The sequence below is a fragment of the Protopterus annectens genome, chromosome 12.part0, assembly GCF_019279795.1.
Source record: "Protopterus annectens isolate FY-2018-M chromosome 12.part0, PAN1.0, whole genome shotgun sequence".
Taxonomy (NCBI): Eukaryota; Metazoa; Chordata; order Ceratodontiformes; family Protopteridae; genus Protopterus; species Protopterus annectens.
Window position 1 is genome coordinate 837,608,704 of NC_056746.1, and position 14,249 is coordinate 837,622,952.

A 14,249-nucleotide genomic window follows, 5' to 3' on the forward strand; every position below is an offset into this window, starting at 1 on the left:
AACATGCAGTAATTAGCATTAGCCAATATGCGTGGGTCCTCTTAGGTGCTAAAAATTATTCCAAGATAATAGCTAAGACATCATTCCACTGTAACCAGAAACTCTAGAATTATATTATTTTATTCTGTTTCTCCCTGCTTAACCCATTGTTTTGTCCTTATTGTCTTTTTTCTCTCATGCTTCCCCTTAAAACCCTTATTGCTACCTAGCTGGTTTTCATAATGGTGGGTGTGACCTTGACAGTACCTCAGATGACTCATGTTCACCTTATGTCCAAGGTACTTGAATATATAGCTAGGGAGTAATGGGAATAAGCTACCAATATCAGCTGTCTCGTTTTGGTGGATGATACTAGTGGATCCAGCTGCAGGAGCTCTAACTAGGGGAAGGAATGGGATTACAGCAATTGCATACCTGGACTATGAGAAGCATAAGTCTAGAAAAGGAGTGTGCATACACTGTGGTTGGAATTAAAGGTATATGGAAATACTCACACAGGGTCTGTTGTACATGCAGAAAATGGGAGGAGTTGTTTGGAGCATACTGAAAAATCTCCTAACCACACTGGATGGTTATGGTGATTCTGTGCTATCACCTTACTCTCCTGGTGTCCTAGGATACTAAGGATTAGGAGGAACAAGTGGTCCAGTAGGAAGGAAAGACTTGATGGTAGCAGGGGGATTAAAAAAAACTTAGTTTAACTAATTCTTTTTTTCTTTGCCCACTTCTTTCTTGAGTGGTCTTTTCCCTTCTTTCACATCTGTTCATCCGTTCCTTTTTTAACAGACTGTGTACTTTTGGATTGGTAGGTAATATTTACTGTTACTGACTGAATTTTTGAAGGTAGAATTTTCTGACTAATTCAGCCTAAGAAGTTAATCTGTAGGAGACACTGCAGTATACTGATTTGCTGCATGTTTCAGTGTTGTACTTGACTCGCTTTGTGGTTTGTATTTGTGCTTTAACCGTATTGTCCTTGTTATATATGTTCCTTATGTGCCTTTGGTCCAGGTGCTGGCTCATAGTAGTCCATGGACCTGCCAACTGTCCCAGTTAATAAATAAGGAAATTTTTGAGTGATAGAAAGCTGACTGGATCAGTCTCGTCGTTACAGTTCAGCAGCAACACCAAGTTTTGGAGTTGCACTTCTGGGCTTTAAATTTCCAGCAGAAAGAATTTTACTTAGAAATATTGGTAAAACTACATGGGGCCGTTGCTGCAAATATTAGCAAACTATTGTTAACACCTGTAGATTTTATGCGTCTTCTCCAATCCCATGATATTTGTCAGCTGAAACCTCATGGGCACTGCAAGTTTACCTTTATCATACGTGAGCAGATGATGTTTGTTTCACTCATATGTAAGTTTACTTTTCCGGAGGTGGTTTAAACATTCCCTAATGAAATTTTGCATATAATTAGAGCAGACATGCACAGTGAGAGCATATCTGGCTGTAGGCATTTATATCTGGAGATTCACTTTGTTTATATTTAATGTTTGAAGGTATTCACTGGCTGCAGATGCATCCCTCCAGTGCTCCTGCGTTCTTTGCTGTCATCACTGAACATCTCTAACAGCTGACTGTTCGCCTGATTGCTTCAAAACAAGTGCTTCAGGTCTGTGTGCGTATGTGTGCATCTGATTCTGTGTATCTTAGTATACCAGTCACTGAGGGGGAGGGGCCCTCTTGCGAAGTCAGAGCTATTAATATCAGTTAATGTACATAATCTCTGGCTAAAGCTTCTTCTCTAATTCCTGCAGCCTAGGTTTGTGCCACTGGTACCTTGATTTTTGTTTCCTGGACTGCCTTTATACTTCACATTTCATTTTTTTCATTGAAGCAGATGTAAAAATTGCATTCTTTTAATAGCTGGGACTGGGAGAGCCCTGTGTGTCTTCTTTCCACTTCCTCAGCCTCTTACAGTGAGTGTGAAAAGGGCTGCACTTGGGGCTCCATGAGATACTTCCCTGTCATGAGCTGCTGCCAGTCCTGTTTAAAGTTAACAGCAACAACTTATATAACCTCAACACCTCCCATTCAGTGCAGATTATTCCAGTTTAGTTATGAATGCACTCCCTGCATATTCGGGTGCTAGAATATCTGGTTGTTGGACTCTCATGCCTGATGGCAGGTAAGTGAATTGTTCCTTTCATTTGTTTTTCTATATACTTGACTTGACTTACATTTTGGCACTCTAGGAAAATTGTGATGTAATCACTTAAGACACTGTAACTGAAAATATTACTTCAAGTATGTTCAGGACCTAGTAGTAGTGAGTTGTTGAAATTAGCAGATAGGCAGGTGATGTCAGTTTGGTAAATATTTCCAGCTCAGAGAGTTTTCAGGGCAGAGTTTTGTACAGAGTACTTCACCTGCAGGTTTAAGTGTGTTACCTGATTCATCAAGGGACATCTGTTTAGCTCATGTTGGAGACAGAGACGTGTACTTATTAGAATTTGCTGTTTCTGTCTAATTTGTGCAATACTTAGATGTTTTTGGTAATTGTGGCTGCAAAATAAAAATCCCAGAGACCAGTAATAAGGAAACATATTTAAAAGCCTTAATAGAAAGCCAGATTGTTTGCCATCATGCTGTATGCAGATAAGCAAATGCATTCAAGGATGCTTGATGTTTTTAGAAAAAGTTTGAAAAACTTTTATCTGATTTTCACCTCTGAAGTCAGGCATACTTGATGTGATGAGGTGCCCATCAAGCTCATGCGGCATAGTCTGTTATTACAGCTGTGCAGAAGTTTGCAACATAGTGACAGGAGTGTGACATATCACTTATATAATTAGAAAATTAAGAATAATAATAATAATAAATTAAGAAAAGAAACAATTTGCCAGATGTTTGTATGGACAGAAGGTGCTTTTTATTGCATCTGAGCTTGTTCAGGTTTTACTGTCATACTAAAAAGTGTAAGAGCGAAGCCACGGTGGTGCAGCGATAGCGTTGTTGCCTCACAGCAAGAGGTTCTCCAGTTTGATTCTCAGCTGGAGCGCCTTCAGTGTGGAGTCTGCATGTCCTCCCCGCTGTTGAGTGGCGTTCGAAAGACATGCGTAGAATGGGCATGCCTTCGTTGAAGGTTGGGCGTCAGGCTGGCATCTCGGCACCCGGAAAAAATCTACTGCCAATCATTAGCGGACCGGAGTTCCACTGTGGCAACCCCTAACCAGGAAAAGCCAAAAGAAGAACAAGAACTAAAAAGTGTAAGAGCAAATCCTGTGTGATCATGATATAATGACAGGCTGTATCACATTGTTTGTCTGCCAGATGCAGTCTGCTTTGGCATTCTTCAGGACTGGAGATTGCTCTTAGTTTTATGCCCTACTTCAGAATCAGCCTTAGCAATTGTGGGTTCCAAATTTGGACTGTTTTATAGATATTCTGAGGCCCTCTGGGTTTATGATTAATTCAAATTAGGTATCAGTAATATATGATGTTGTGTTCTATTAGAGAAATTGCTTTTTTTCTAGTGGACAGTATATAAAGTGCTTCCTTCTTTCTGTCTGATGGAAAGGTATCTTCTTGCACAAATGTTCTACACATTGCTTTCACCCTGCCTTTTAAGCAGCGATCATATAGCTTCCTTTTGAAACCTTGTATAGTGCCAGACTATGAGATAATAAACTTTTCTTCGAGGAAAAAAAAAAGTGTTTGCTGCCTGTCACTTCCCCTAAGGCAAGTCGTATTAAAAATTTGCAGACAATTCTAATGAGATAATGGGTTACAAAACATTAAAAATTGTCACTCTGTAAGATTTGAAGCAGCAGCCTCATTATAAAAATTCTAAAAAATTAGGTACAAAAGAAGATTTTTACTAAAAGACAAAACAGCAAGATGAAATGTTCATGATCACAATGGATAAATTCAAGTAATAGTGAGTGAAAGTAATCATCTTCATGTTCCCATTATGAACTAAGTAACTCTGGATCCCAATATTCAGCTGAAGTGCAAAGATGAAGCCTTTCTCAGTGTAGGATACATAAAGAAAACGAAACCCGAAAGAAAGAAAGCACTGCAGTGAATATCCAGAAACTGCAGCAGGCAGTAATACGCTGTCATTGATGCCATCTTATAAAATACAGTAAAAACAACTGAGCAAAGTATTACAGAATGGTCAAAGGGAAAAAAACTTAAACAGAAGTAGTATTATAGCATGGTGAAAGGAAAAGGCCAAAGAGAATGTACATTTAGAAAAGCAAGCTAGTTTCCAAAATAAAAAAGCAGGTATAAAGCAATAAATAAATAATAGCCCCCTAATCTTGACCGCACCACCAAGCAAATGTGTATTTTTAATTTTCCTTTCCTTTTTTAAAACTTTCTCACAAAGTGCAGTACATGCGGCAGTAGAAAAAACTGGATAGCCTTTATATACCTTCCATTTCCTCTTAAAAAATACTTTTTTCACCAGTGGAGGATAAAAATTGTGATAGGAGTCCCACAAGGATCAGTTCTAGGTCCATATGTATTTTCACTCTTTTGTCACTTACCTAACTTTAGAAATTGCAAATCTCAAACTAATTATGTTTGCAGATTATTTGTTGCTCTTTCAAGCCAGTAGAAAGCAAACTGATCTGCAAAATAAGGTACAAGATTACTTCAGTCAGTTATGCAACTTGTCAACCTACAATAGTCTTTTAATTAACCTAAATTAACTCAAAGGTAAAAAAGAGTTATGTACTTACCATAACTTAGCATCTGTGTTATCCTATACTTTTATTCATCACTTCTGGGTGGTAGGATCCGACATTGGATTTGAGCCAGCAACTTTTCAGTGAGATCCTAGGCTTGAGCTCCTCCCACTTCCATAATCCCTTGCTACCCTCTAACCCCTCAGATCGAGTTTGCCCTAGAGCTAGAAGACAGACAGAGTAGATCTGAACTACCAGATAGGACATCTCCACTTCCTCTAGATCCAACAGGATGGGGGAGGGAGGGATAGTGATGAATAGTAACATAGGATAACACAGATGCTAAGTTATGTACATAACTCTTTATCTGATATTATGTGTGTCACTATTCCACACTTCTGGGTCCGAGTCCTCAGCTACCATACAATCCTGGGTAGCCTAGTGGAAAGACATGCTGAAGAACTGTGGAGCCAGAGGAAGCCCTGTTCCTGGAAACTAGGTTGAGCTTCTAATAAGTAATGACGGTGTGAGGAGTAGATCAGGTGGCTGCAGCACAAATCTCATTTAAGGAATGTTGGGCTAAATAGGCATCTGGCGTAGCCACAGATCTAGTGGAATGACCTTTGACAGGGCCTGGTAAAGGCAATCCCTTAGAAGTATAAACTGTGACAATACACTGGGATATCCAATGAGAAATTGTAATATTGGACACTGCCTGGCCTAGGCTGTTAACAGAGAAGGCCACAAATAGTTGGTCAGATTTGCAAAAGCTATTTGTTCTGTCTAAATAGAATTGCAGTTGTCTGTGTATGTCAAGCATGTGCAACATGTGCTCTCCTTTGTTGGAATAGTTAGGAAAGAACACTGTAAACTGAATGGTTTGATTCAAGTTTGTTTCAGTGGCTACCTTGGGCATGAAAGAGGGATTAGTCCTAAGAGCCACTTTGTCTCTATGAAAAATCATGTATGGAAGCTTGTTCGAGAGAGCCTGCAGTTCAGAAACTCGTCTACCTGATGTTATAGCCACCAAAAAGGTGGTCTTCCATGACAAAACCTTAATGTCGCAAGTTGCAGCAGGCTTGAAAGAGCACTGTGTAAGAGATTGCAGCACAAAGAAGAGGTCCCAAGGAGGAGAAAGATCTTTGATTAGAAGCTGAAACAGAATACACCTTTCAAAAAGGCCCTACAAAGGTGAGAAGAAAGGGTAGGTTTGTCACCAATGTGAAAATTAGAGATGGCCACCAACTGCAGCTTAACGGTGGAGAAACTGGCTCCATCCTGAAAAAGAGAAGACAAGAATAATAAGACATCTGGAATGGAAGCCAAAAAGGGATCCAGACTCCACTGACTGGCCCAGATAGAAAACCTTTTCCATTTACTACCATAGACCTTTCTGGTGGAAGCCTTCTGAGAGGCCAGAAGGATGTTTCTAAAAAGAAAGGCAAGCCTGAGCTGGTTTAGAATTATAGGAAGTGGTAAACCACATGGTCAGACGAAGGATCTGAAGGTTTGCCATCAGAAGATGAGGGGTGAGATATCAGATATGGAAGGGGATCCCAAGGGGGTACATCAGATGAGACCTGAGGAGGGGAAACCACACCTGCCGAAGGCAGAAGGGGCAATGAGGATCAAGGGAGCCTTGAGGCATTGAGCTTTCCGAAGCACCTTGGGAATGAGAGGTATAGGGGTAAAGGAGACCTGAGGGCCAATCGTGAACTAGAGCAATCTCTGGGGGACTCCCCAGCTGGTGGGATCAGGGCGAAGTACTCGATGCATTTGTTATTGAGAGGGGAAGCAAAAAGATCATAGCTCGGTTGACCCCAATGAAAGAAGCTCTCTTTCGCCACTGAGGGATTCAGGAACCACTCGTGGAGTCTCAAGATAGCTCGGCTGAGCTTGTCTGCCAGAATGTTGGTCTCCTTGGGAATGGTGTGTTGCAAGGAGAAAGAGCCCCGAAGACATTGCCCATTCTCATGGCCTCACGACAAAGCAGATAACATGTGCCCCCTTGCTTGTTGATGTACCACACAACCGCCATGTTGTCCATGTGCACTGCAATGGTCCCCAGAGGAGGGCAGTCCTGAAAGGCTTGTAACATGAGAAGAACTGCTCTCATCTTCAGTATGTTTATGTGCAGTTTGGTTTCTGCAGGGGACCATGTACCTTGGACCATCTTTCCCTGGCAGTGCCCCCCCCCCCCCCCCAGCAAGGAAGTGTAATGTGGTCACCATGGCACCAGGGGAGGAGGAGAAAAAGGTCTGCCCACAAGGAGGTTTGGAGACTGAATCCACCAAAGAAGATGATGTTTGCACACTGGAATGAGTCGGATGGAAGCTGTCATTGGATGAGACTGAGAAGACCATTAGACCACTAGAGTCCACTGTAGAACCCTCATGTATAATCTGACTAATGGTACCAGATAGACTGCTGCAGCCAAAGCCCTGAGAATGAAGCGGACCTGAGGATGAGACAGATTTAGGAGGCAGTGAACTAGGGATCTGATTAGTTGTACATGCCTGAGAGGTAACACTGCAATCTCTGACACAGTGTCCAGCTGGATGCCAGTAAGCTCCAAGTTTTGGAATCGGATTTGACTTGGCTAGATTCACAATAATTCCTAACTGGCTGAACAGACGAAGAAGGAACTGAGTGGCTGCAACCAGTTGATACTTCATGGGAGCTGTGAGGAGCCAATTGTCGAGGTAAGTAACACACCTGGAATCCCTGCATTCTCAGGTGAGCTGCCACCATTGCCATGCACTTTGTGAGCACCTGGGGGGCTGTGGTGAGACCAAAGGGCACGGTCCTGAATTGGTAATGATTGGCCTCCCACTAGAAAGTGGGGATGTCTCTTGGAGTGCCTGTCTATTTTTATATGATAGTATGCATTCTGGAGATCCACAGAGCACATCCACTCGTCCTTGTCCAAAAGGGGCATGATGGACTGGGCAGTGGCCATCTGAAACTTCAACTTCTTGATGGAGAGATTTAACTCACTTAAGTCCAGAACTGGCTTCAAGTCCCCCATTTCCTTCAGCACCAAAAAGAAGCAAGAGTAAGTTCTGGATCCTTGTTATCTTAGAGGGACCTCTTGAATGGCTCTCTTCTGAAGAAATTTGAGCACTTGTTGCTGTACTAACTCCCTTTGGTGGCACACTGGGGACAAATTTCTTGATTGGTGGAGGGGGATGAGAAAAAGGAATAAAATAGCCCCTAGAAATAATGCTCAGCACCCACTGATCTCTTGTGATGTTTGCTCAGGCCAAAGGGTGCAGAGACAAACGACCCTCCACTGCCTGCAGGACAGGACAGATGGGCAGGGAATCAGGAGTGCTGGAAGGGCTTCTCAGAGAAGGGTTCTCTGAAGCTGTGATTTTTGGGGACTCCCTCTGCTTCTAGGGTGGCATCTGCCATTGAACCCACTCCCCCAACCTCTAGATGAGGGTTCATACTAAGACTCCTGAAAGGAAGACTGTGCCTTTTTGAACCATAATTTCTTAGTCTTGGTCTCTTGTGTCTTAGAAAAGGACCACTGAGGGATAGAAGATCTGATTCCTTTGCCGATAAGGTTTTTCCCCTTTTTGCTCACTGAGGGTCAGTGTGTCTTTGACTGATGGACCAAAGAGGGGCATTTGTGAAGGGTGTTTTAAAGGACTCCACAAGCCCATGTAGGTGCAGCCAGACAGAAAGCTGAATAGCGGTGCCTGTGCCAGCTGCTCGAGAGGTGCTTTTCACAGCATTGGAAATCAACCACTCAGCAGCTGGCACAGGCACCGCTATTCAGCTTTTTGTTTGGCTGCACCTACGTGGGTTTGTGGAGTCCTTTAAAACAAGTAATTAGCAAGGGATGCAAGAGTGGATAGCTTGGGAGACACTTTGTTCAAGTCCTCAGCAGTCATTAACTCAGGAAGGGAAGCAGTGAGTTCTGCAACCAAATTCCTTTAAAGGTGGATGAAGTGTGCCAAGTAATTAAGCTCCCACAGACCAAAGGTAGCTGAGGTGAAAACCTGCTTTCAATGTCTGTTGATTGTCCAGGATTCTCGATTGGGGGGATGGACAGAAATCCTCTGCTCTGCCAACTCCTTTTTAGTGGCAGCAGCTACCACGATAGCATCGACTGGTACCCCTTTTGACCAAAACTGTCTGTTCTTGGGTGGACTTAGAAATTGCCCACTTGTTTGGGCACTGGCTTCACAGTATTTGGCTCCTTCCATGCCCTGCTGGTAATAAGGTCTATCAGTTCATCAGCGGGGGGTGGGGGGGACTATCTGGTAGATGGTCCCGTCTCAAACGCCTTCAGGAATATGAACTCCTCAGAGGATGAGGGTTGGGGGACCATCAGCCCTTCAGTTTGAGGATCTCTAGGATATCTCCTTCGGAGACATCTTTGTCAGAGATCTGGGGAACCTGTCCCCTTCATCGAGGTCCATATCATCGGTGAGTGACTCCATCGTGGAGTGTAGGTGCCTCTCTTACATCTTCTGTTCTGAGGCACATCCTCTGAGGGAGGCTCAGGGGAGGACTCGGAAGAGAGGGAAACCCCAATTGGGATAACTTCCCCTTGAAGGCCTGTTTAGGAGGGTTGACTGGGAGTAGGATGAGAAGGCTCAATGCTCAGAGATGAGGAGGGCTGGGAAGGACCCTGGAGAGCAGGGGAGGCAGCTCTAGTAGTGGAGAAGGTCCTCTGTACTACCCGGAAGGCCAAAGGGCTGGACGATGTCTCCTCCCTACTCCTGGTGGGCAAGAACACCTGCAAAGAGGGAGCAGAGCATGCTACCACCTCAAGATCCCTGGATAATGCCAGCCCCAAACTGTCGAAAGCCAAAGCACCGAGGAACATGGACTGGTCTGACCAGAAGCCCCTCCCAAGGCTCCAAGGTGGGGGGGGGAGAGCAGAGCTGGTCAGAGACTGAGATGGGGTAGAGAGAAAGTGTACTCTAGGATCCCCCATAAGCTCCTTACTGCACCCCCAGGTCCTGGGAATTCGAAGCCACCTGGGTCGGATGAGGAGATTGAAGTGTAGTGGGGTAGGATCCCTGGCTGGGATGGGCAAGGGACGCATGAAGCCCCAACTCAATCTCAGCCTTGAGGAAAGACCTCATCATCCTGTCCTTGTCGGATGGGAGCAAGCTCCTGGAGTATCTGGAAGAAGCTGATGACCTAGGTAGGGACACATGTCTATACCCTGAGGACCTCCTATACCTCTCTGAAGAACGGCTTCTGTGCCTGGGAGATATAAAACACTGCTCTGAGCCAGAACCTGGTGGAGGATCCCCGATTAAGATGAGATCTGATACAGGTCCCAGACCTGTCCGCTTCGGATCTGAGGGCAAGAGAGGATCCGACTCTTCAGAACTCGAATGCCTTGGATCTGAGTAGGTCAGATCCATGGCAGGTCTAGTCTAGGTCAGATCTGAAGATCTCAATCTGGAGGCCTTGGATCCGGGCATAGACTCCCAGGACCTCATATCCAAAGGTCTCGAACTGGAGGCCTTGGATCCAGGAGTAGATTCACGAGACCTTGGATCCGAGGTCCTCAGATCCGACCCGAGGAGCTAGAATCCAACAGCCTAGGCTTCTTTGAAGAAGTGAACCAAGAGACAGAGGGTGCCTCTCTCTTGTAGTCAGTAGGACCAAGCTTGAGCAACCCCCCCCCCCAAGCCAATCCTTTTAAAAGCAACTTATTGTGGGGCTCGACCAAGGCCCTGAGGTTGAAGGCAGCAGAAATGCTGCATTCAACCTCCAGGTGGTTGGTGCTCAAACAGTAGAGACATTCCTCATGCGAGTCGGAAAGGGGCATCTTCTAACCACATGAGGAGCATCTCTTAAACCCTGTTGGTTTGTCAGACATGAGGGAGAAAAATAGACCAAACACTGAAGCCGAAAAATGCAAACCGGAGCCGTAACCAGAGCCAAACCAATTAAAAAAAAAAACAGGAAAAACCAACCACTACACTAGCACAATTAATTCATAAATCAGAACAAGAAGTTACACTAAGCCTACTGAAGAAAAAGAAATCCTTAACACAAAAAAATTGGTGCCAAAAAGGGCTGACTGGAAGCAATTAGTTGAAAGGGAGCGGAGACTAAGAGGAGTACAAAAAGCTATAACACTATAAGTTTAAAGACATTACAATGAGACTAACAGCTGTAAAGACAAAAATGAAGTTGAAAATGAGCACATATCTTACAGAAGGACTGGAGCCAAAGGAATCACGTCTGATGCAGTGAAGCAGCGAACAAAATCTGAGGGGTTATAGGGCAGCAAGGGGTTATGGGAGTGGGAGAACTCGAGCCTAGGAGATGTCTGAAAAGTTGCCGGCTCGGATCCGATGTCTGATCCTATGACCCAGAAGTAAGGAATAGTGACATGGATAACATCAAATCTAATGTTACACCTTTTACTACTGCAAGGCAACTAACCTGAATTGCACCCATTGTCATGAAGGACCCCCAATGTCACACCGAACAAAAAATAATTGAGCCTAATCCTTGATCCAGTTGTCTTATTTGCAGTGCACACTGATTACTTAACCACTAAAGTCCTAAGTCAACTAAAACTCTATTTCAAGATCTTTTGCCTCCTCTCTCCAAAAGCCCATTTAGCCATTGCCAAAAATGTTTTGTTACTCAAAATTACAATATGGTCTACAATTTCTTGGTCTCCACTCTGTATATAAAACCCAATGATTCAAGTGGCAGAGAACAAAAATCTACAGATTTACCCTTCTAGCAGACCCCTTGCTCCAGTATTGTAAGTTGCTTGAAAACACTAGGTGGCAATCTGTCACTAATAGGGCTACCTTTTTTATAAGCAAAGTTTAATTTTCAAGATCTTAAGTGTATTGCTCTTGCTGAAATTCAGAACTACCATTTCAAGATAGTTCATATAACCTCTGTAGCACAGAAGACAACTATTTCTGCCTTTCATGCCCGTGATTCAGAACTTCAGGTAGGAGAAAGAGATTTCTCAAGTCTGGATTCACTTGCCTCCTGAAATCAGAAAACAAGAAACTGTTAAATACTTTAAAGATAAGCTAAAAAAAATCACCTGATGTTAGAAATTACTTGCAACTGCTACTGCGGCAGTGGTTGACACCTGCTGTTATCACATACAGTCAGATATTATAAATTGCTTTTGAATTGCACCTAATATTGTACTCCTGAGTATACCACGTATATATTTAATTTTGTCTATTAAATTTTAGATGTCCTGCATCTGTATATACCAGGGAATATATTAACTGTAGCTGTTCACAAACAGTTTCATTTTATGTTCCCAAATGTTTGCATTCATGCCATCTGCACATTATTTAGTGTTTTATTTGTACTTGTGTGAATTGATGTATTTACTACTCTCTGAGCCCAGGTCATAGCTGAAAAGAGTCAACAGACCAGCACAGTTACCTGTTAAACAAATAGTAAATGAAATGAATAAGTTAAAGACATAGATCAATGAATGGGAAATTAAAAGAAATGAAAGGAGGCAAAATAACAGTATCTTTTTCAAACTGTGATTCAGTTTGTGCAAGCACAGGGGTCAATGAGATGATAATTAGAATTGGAAGGGACATTTAAAGACTTAGTGAGATGAAGAAGACCAATCAGATGGAACTGGATTTATGTTTTGTAGTTGTAGAAATCAGAAAATTTTGCCAGCATTTTTCTGAGAATCAAGCATTTTCCTTTCATACACTGGAAAAGTATTCATTGGCTAAGTCTCTCCATGGGGTTTATTGTTTGAAGGCTGCTGCCTTGCTGTTTGGCTAAACTTTATTTCCTCCTTAGTTTGCTTTGCATCAAAAATGTTGTAGATCCTTTTGGAAAAATACTGTGAAGACAGCTGTATATATGACAGCATCTGGCTCAAAGCATCTTGAATCTCATACCGACCTACGTCCTCTCAACATCACTAGATTGCAAGGATAAACTTTCTCTTTTGCCTGGTATACAGCTGATAATAGTTTTCCACAAACACTGTTGTGTCCCCAATTTTTAATAGTTTGTCATTCTGCCACAGTTTTGTCTGGAGCAGTTCTTTCTGGTTTTATGAGTGCTTCTTTACTAATACTGATCTTGGCTGCTTTCCGTGTGGCCATATTTGGATAATACACTCAATGTACCCACATAATTAAATCCTGCTGTGGAGCATAAGTCCATTTGCTTATTTGTACATTCAGAAGAATATTGCAGCCTATATTTTCCCATTTCTCTGGTGTAGAAAAAAAGTCATGTTTTCCTTCCATGCTCTGTCTTCTAAATACTCTTCTGGAGACGCTTCATGTTCAACCAGTCTTTCCTTCATTTTAGTTTCTAATTTCTTCAGTTCTTTTAGCTCATCAGAGTAGCTATATAAAGATTTTCCCATTGCCCAACTTTCTGCCATTTGACTTTACACACACCTCTGTTGTCTCACTTATTATAAAGACATCTGAGTGCATTTGATTTATTTTGTCCTCTAACTGGAATTCATCTCCTGAACAAAAGCCAGGCTTGAACAGCTTTTTGCTGAACACCTGCAAAGTTCATTTCAGCCTGAACTTTTTCTTCTTTTCTGGTTTATTTTTGCTTACATTCTCCAAATGTTTTCTTTGCTGGCATCCAGACAGTGTAATTGCTATGACACTGCATTTTACTTAAATTGATAACTTTTGCTGTTTTTTTTAAATCAGATTCTCAGTCTTCACATTGGAAGAGCTGTAATGAAACTGTTACTCAGTGTGCAGCCACTTTGAAAATCTCTTAGCATGGAAGACATTAACATTAGTTAATTAACCTGTGTGTGCAGCCATAAATTTTGGCCAGCTGCTCCTATGTGGAGGATTAGACTTCGTTTTCGGAAAGTATATGTAGTTGGTTTGTGTTCTGATTTAAAAGGGGATTTATTCTGAAAATGTTTTTTTTTTGGTTTCTTGAGTATTTTTATTGACGTCTAGGAAATGTGACATGATTTTAAAATAGAGATGATGAGAAGCAGCTACATACAAGATCAGCCTGCAAGTCACTGGTATGTGTATGGAAACTTGTTTAGTAGAGCTGTTATATATAATAGCTAGGAGTAATAACTTTTTATCAGAATGGCTGCTTTAGTTGTATTAACAGGGGATGTAAATTGATTTACATTTATAAGTCAACAAGTAGAGTATTAGACAATATTAAGCAGTATAAGGTGCAAATAGCAATGTTGTAAGAAATGTGTGTGTGTGGACTTTACAAAGAAAATATTTCATTGTGGACATTCAGCAGACTATCAGGGACAAATGAAAAGGGAAATAATACTGATTGGGAGAGGGACCCCAGCAGTGATTGAAGAGGAAAAAAAGAGGCTGTTGTGGTAGATTTGAGGTAATAAAGGATTACTGATTAAGGCAGAAGATTACACTGATGTGTATTTGAGTCCCTTCAGTAGATCGTCTCTTCTGAAAGTCAGACTTTATATGTTTGAGACCGTAAGATCAACTTTTTGAAAATAAGTTTTTTGCAGAGATGGCTGTACAATAGTGATCAGGGAATTTACCCTTTCCCCACTGTAGTATGATCTCAGAGTTGGTATACATATAATTAGTAGGGAGTGTGAGGTGCAAAAACTGATTTGTTTTTTAAAAGTTTTT

General features: G+C 42.2%; 1 protein-coding gene across 2 annotated transcripts in view; it reads left to right on the forward strand.

Moving 5' to 3' along the window:
• UCKL1 (uridine-cytidine kinase 1 like 1) overlaps positions 1 to 14,249 on the forward strand; it is a 1,578,412-nt gene that overhangs the window by 252,998 nt on the left and 1,311,165 nt on the right. Inside the window, exon 1 of one of the 2 annotated variants that reach the window (XM_044089882.1) lies at positions 1,778 to 2,132. The exons of the other annotated variant lie outside the window; for it this stretch is intronic. Coding sequence (XP_043945817.1) covers positions 2,065 to 2,132 — 68 coding nt within the window. The 5' untranslated portion in view covers positions 1,778 to 2,064. Of the gene's footprint in view, positions 1 to 1,777; positions 2,133 to 14,249 lie in introns of those variants that run through there. 2 annotated transcript variants of the gene reach the window in all.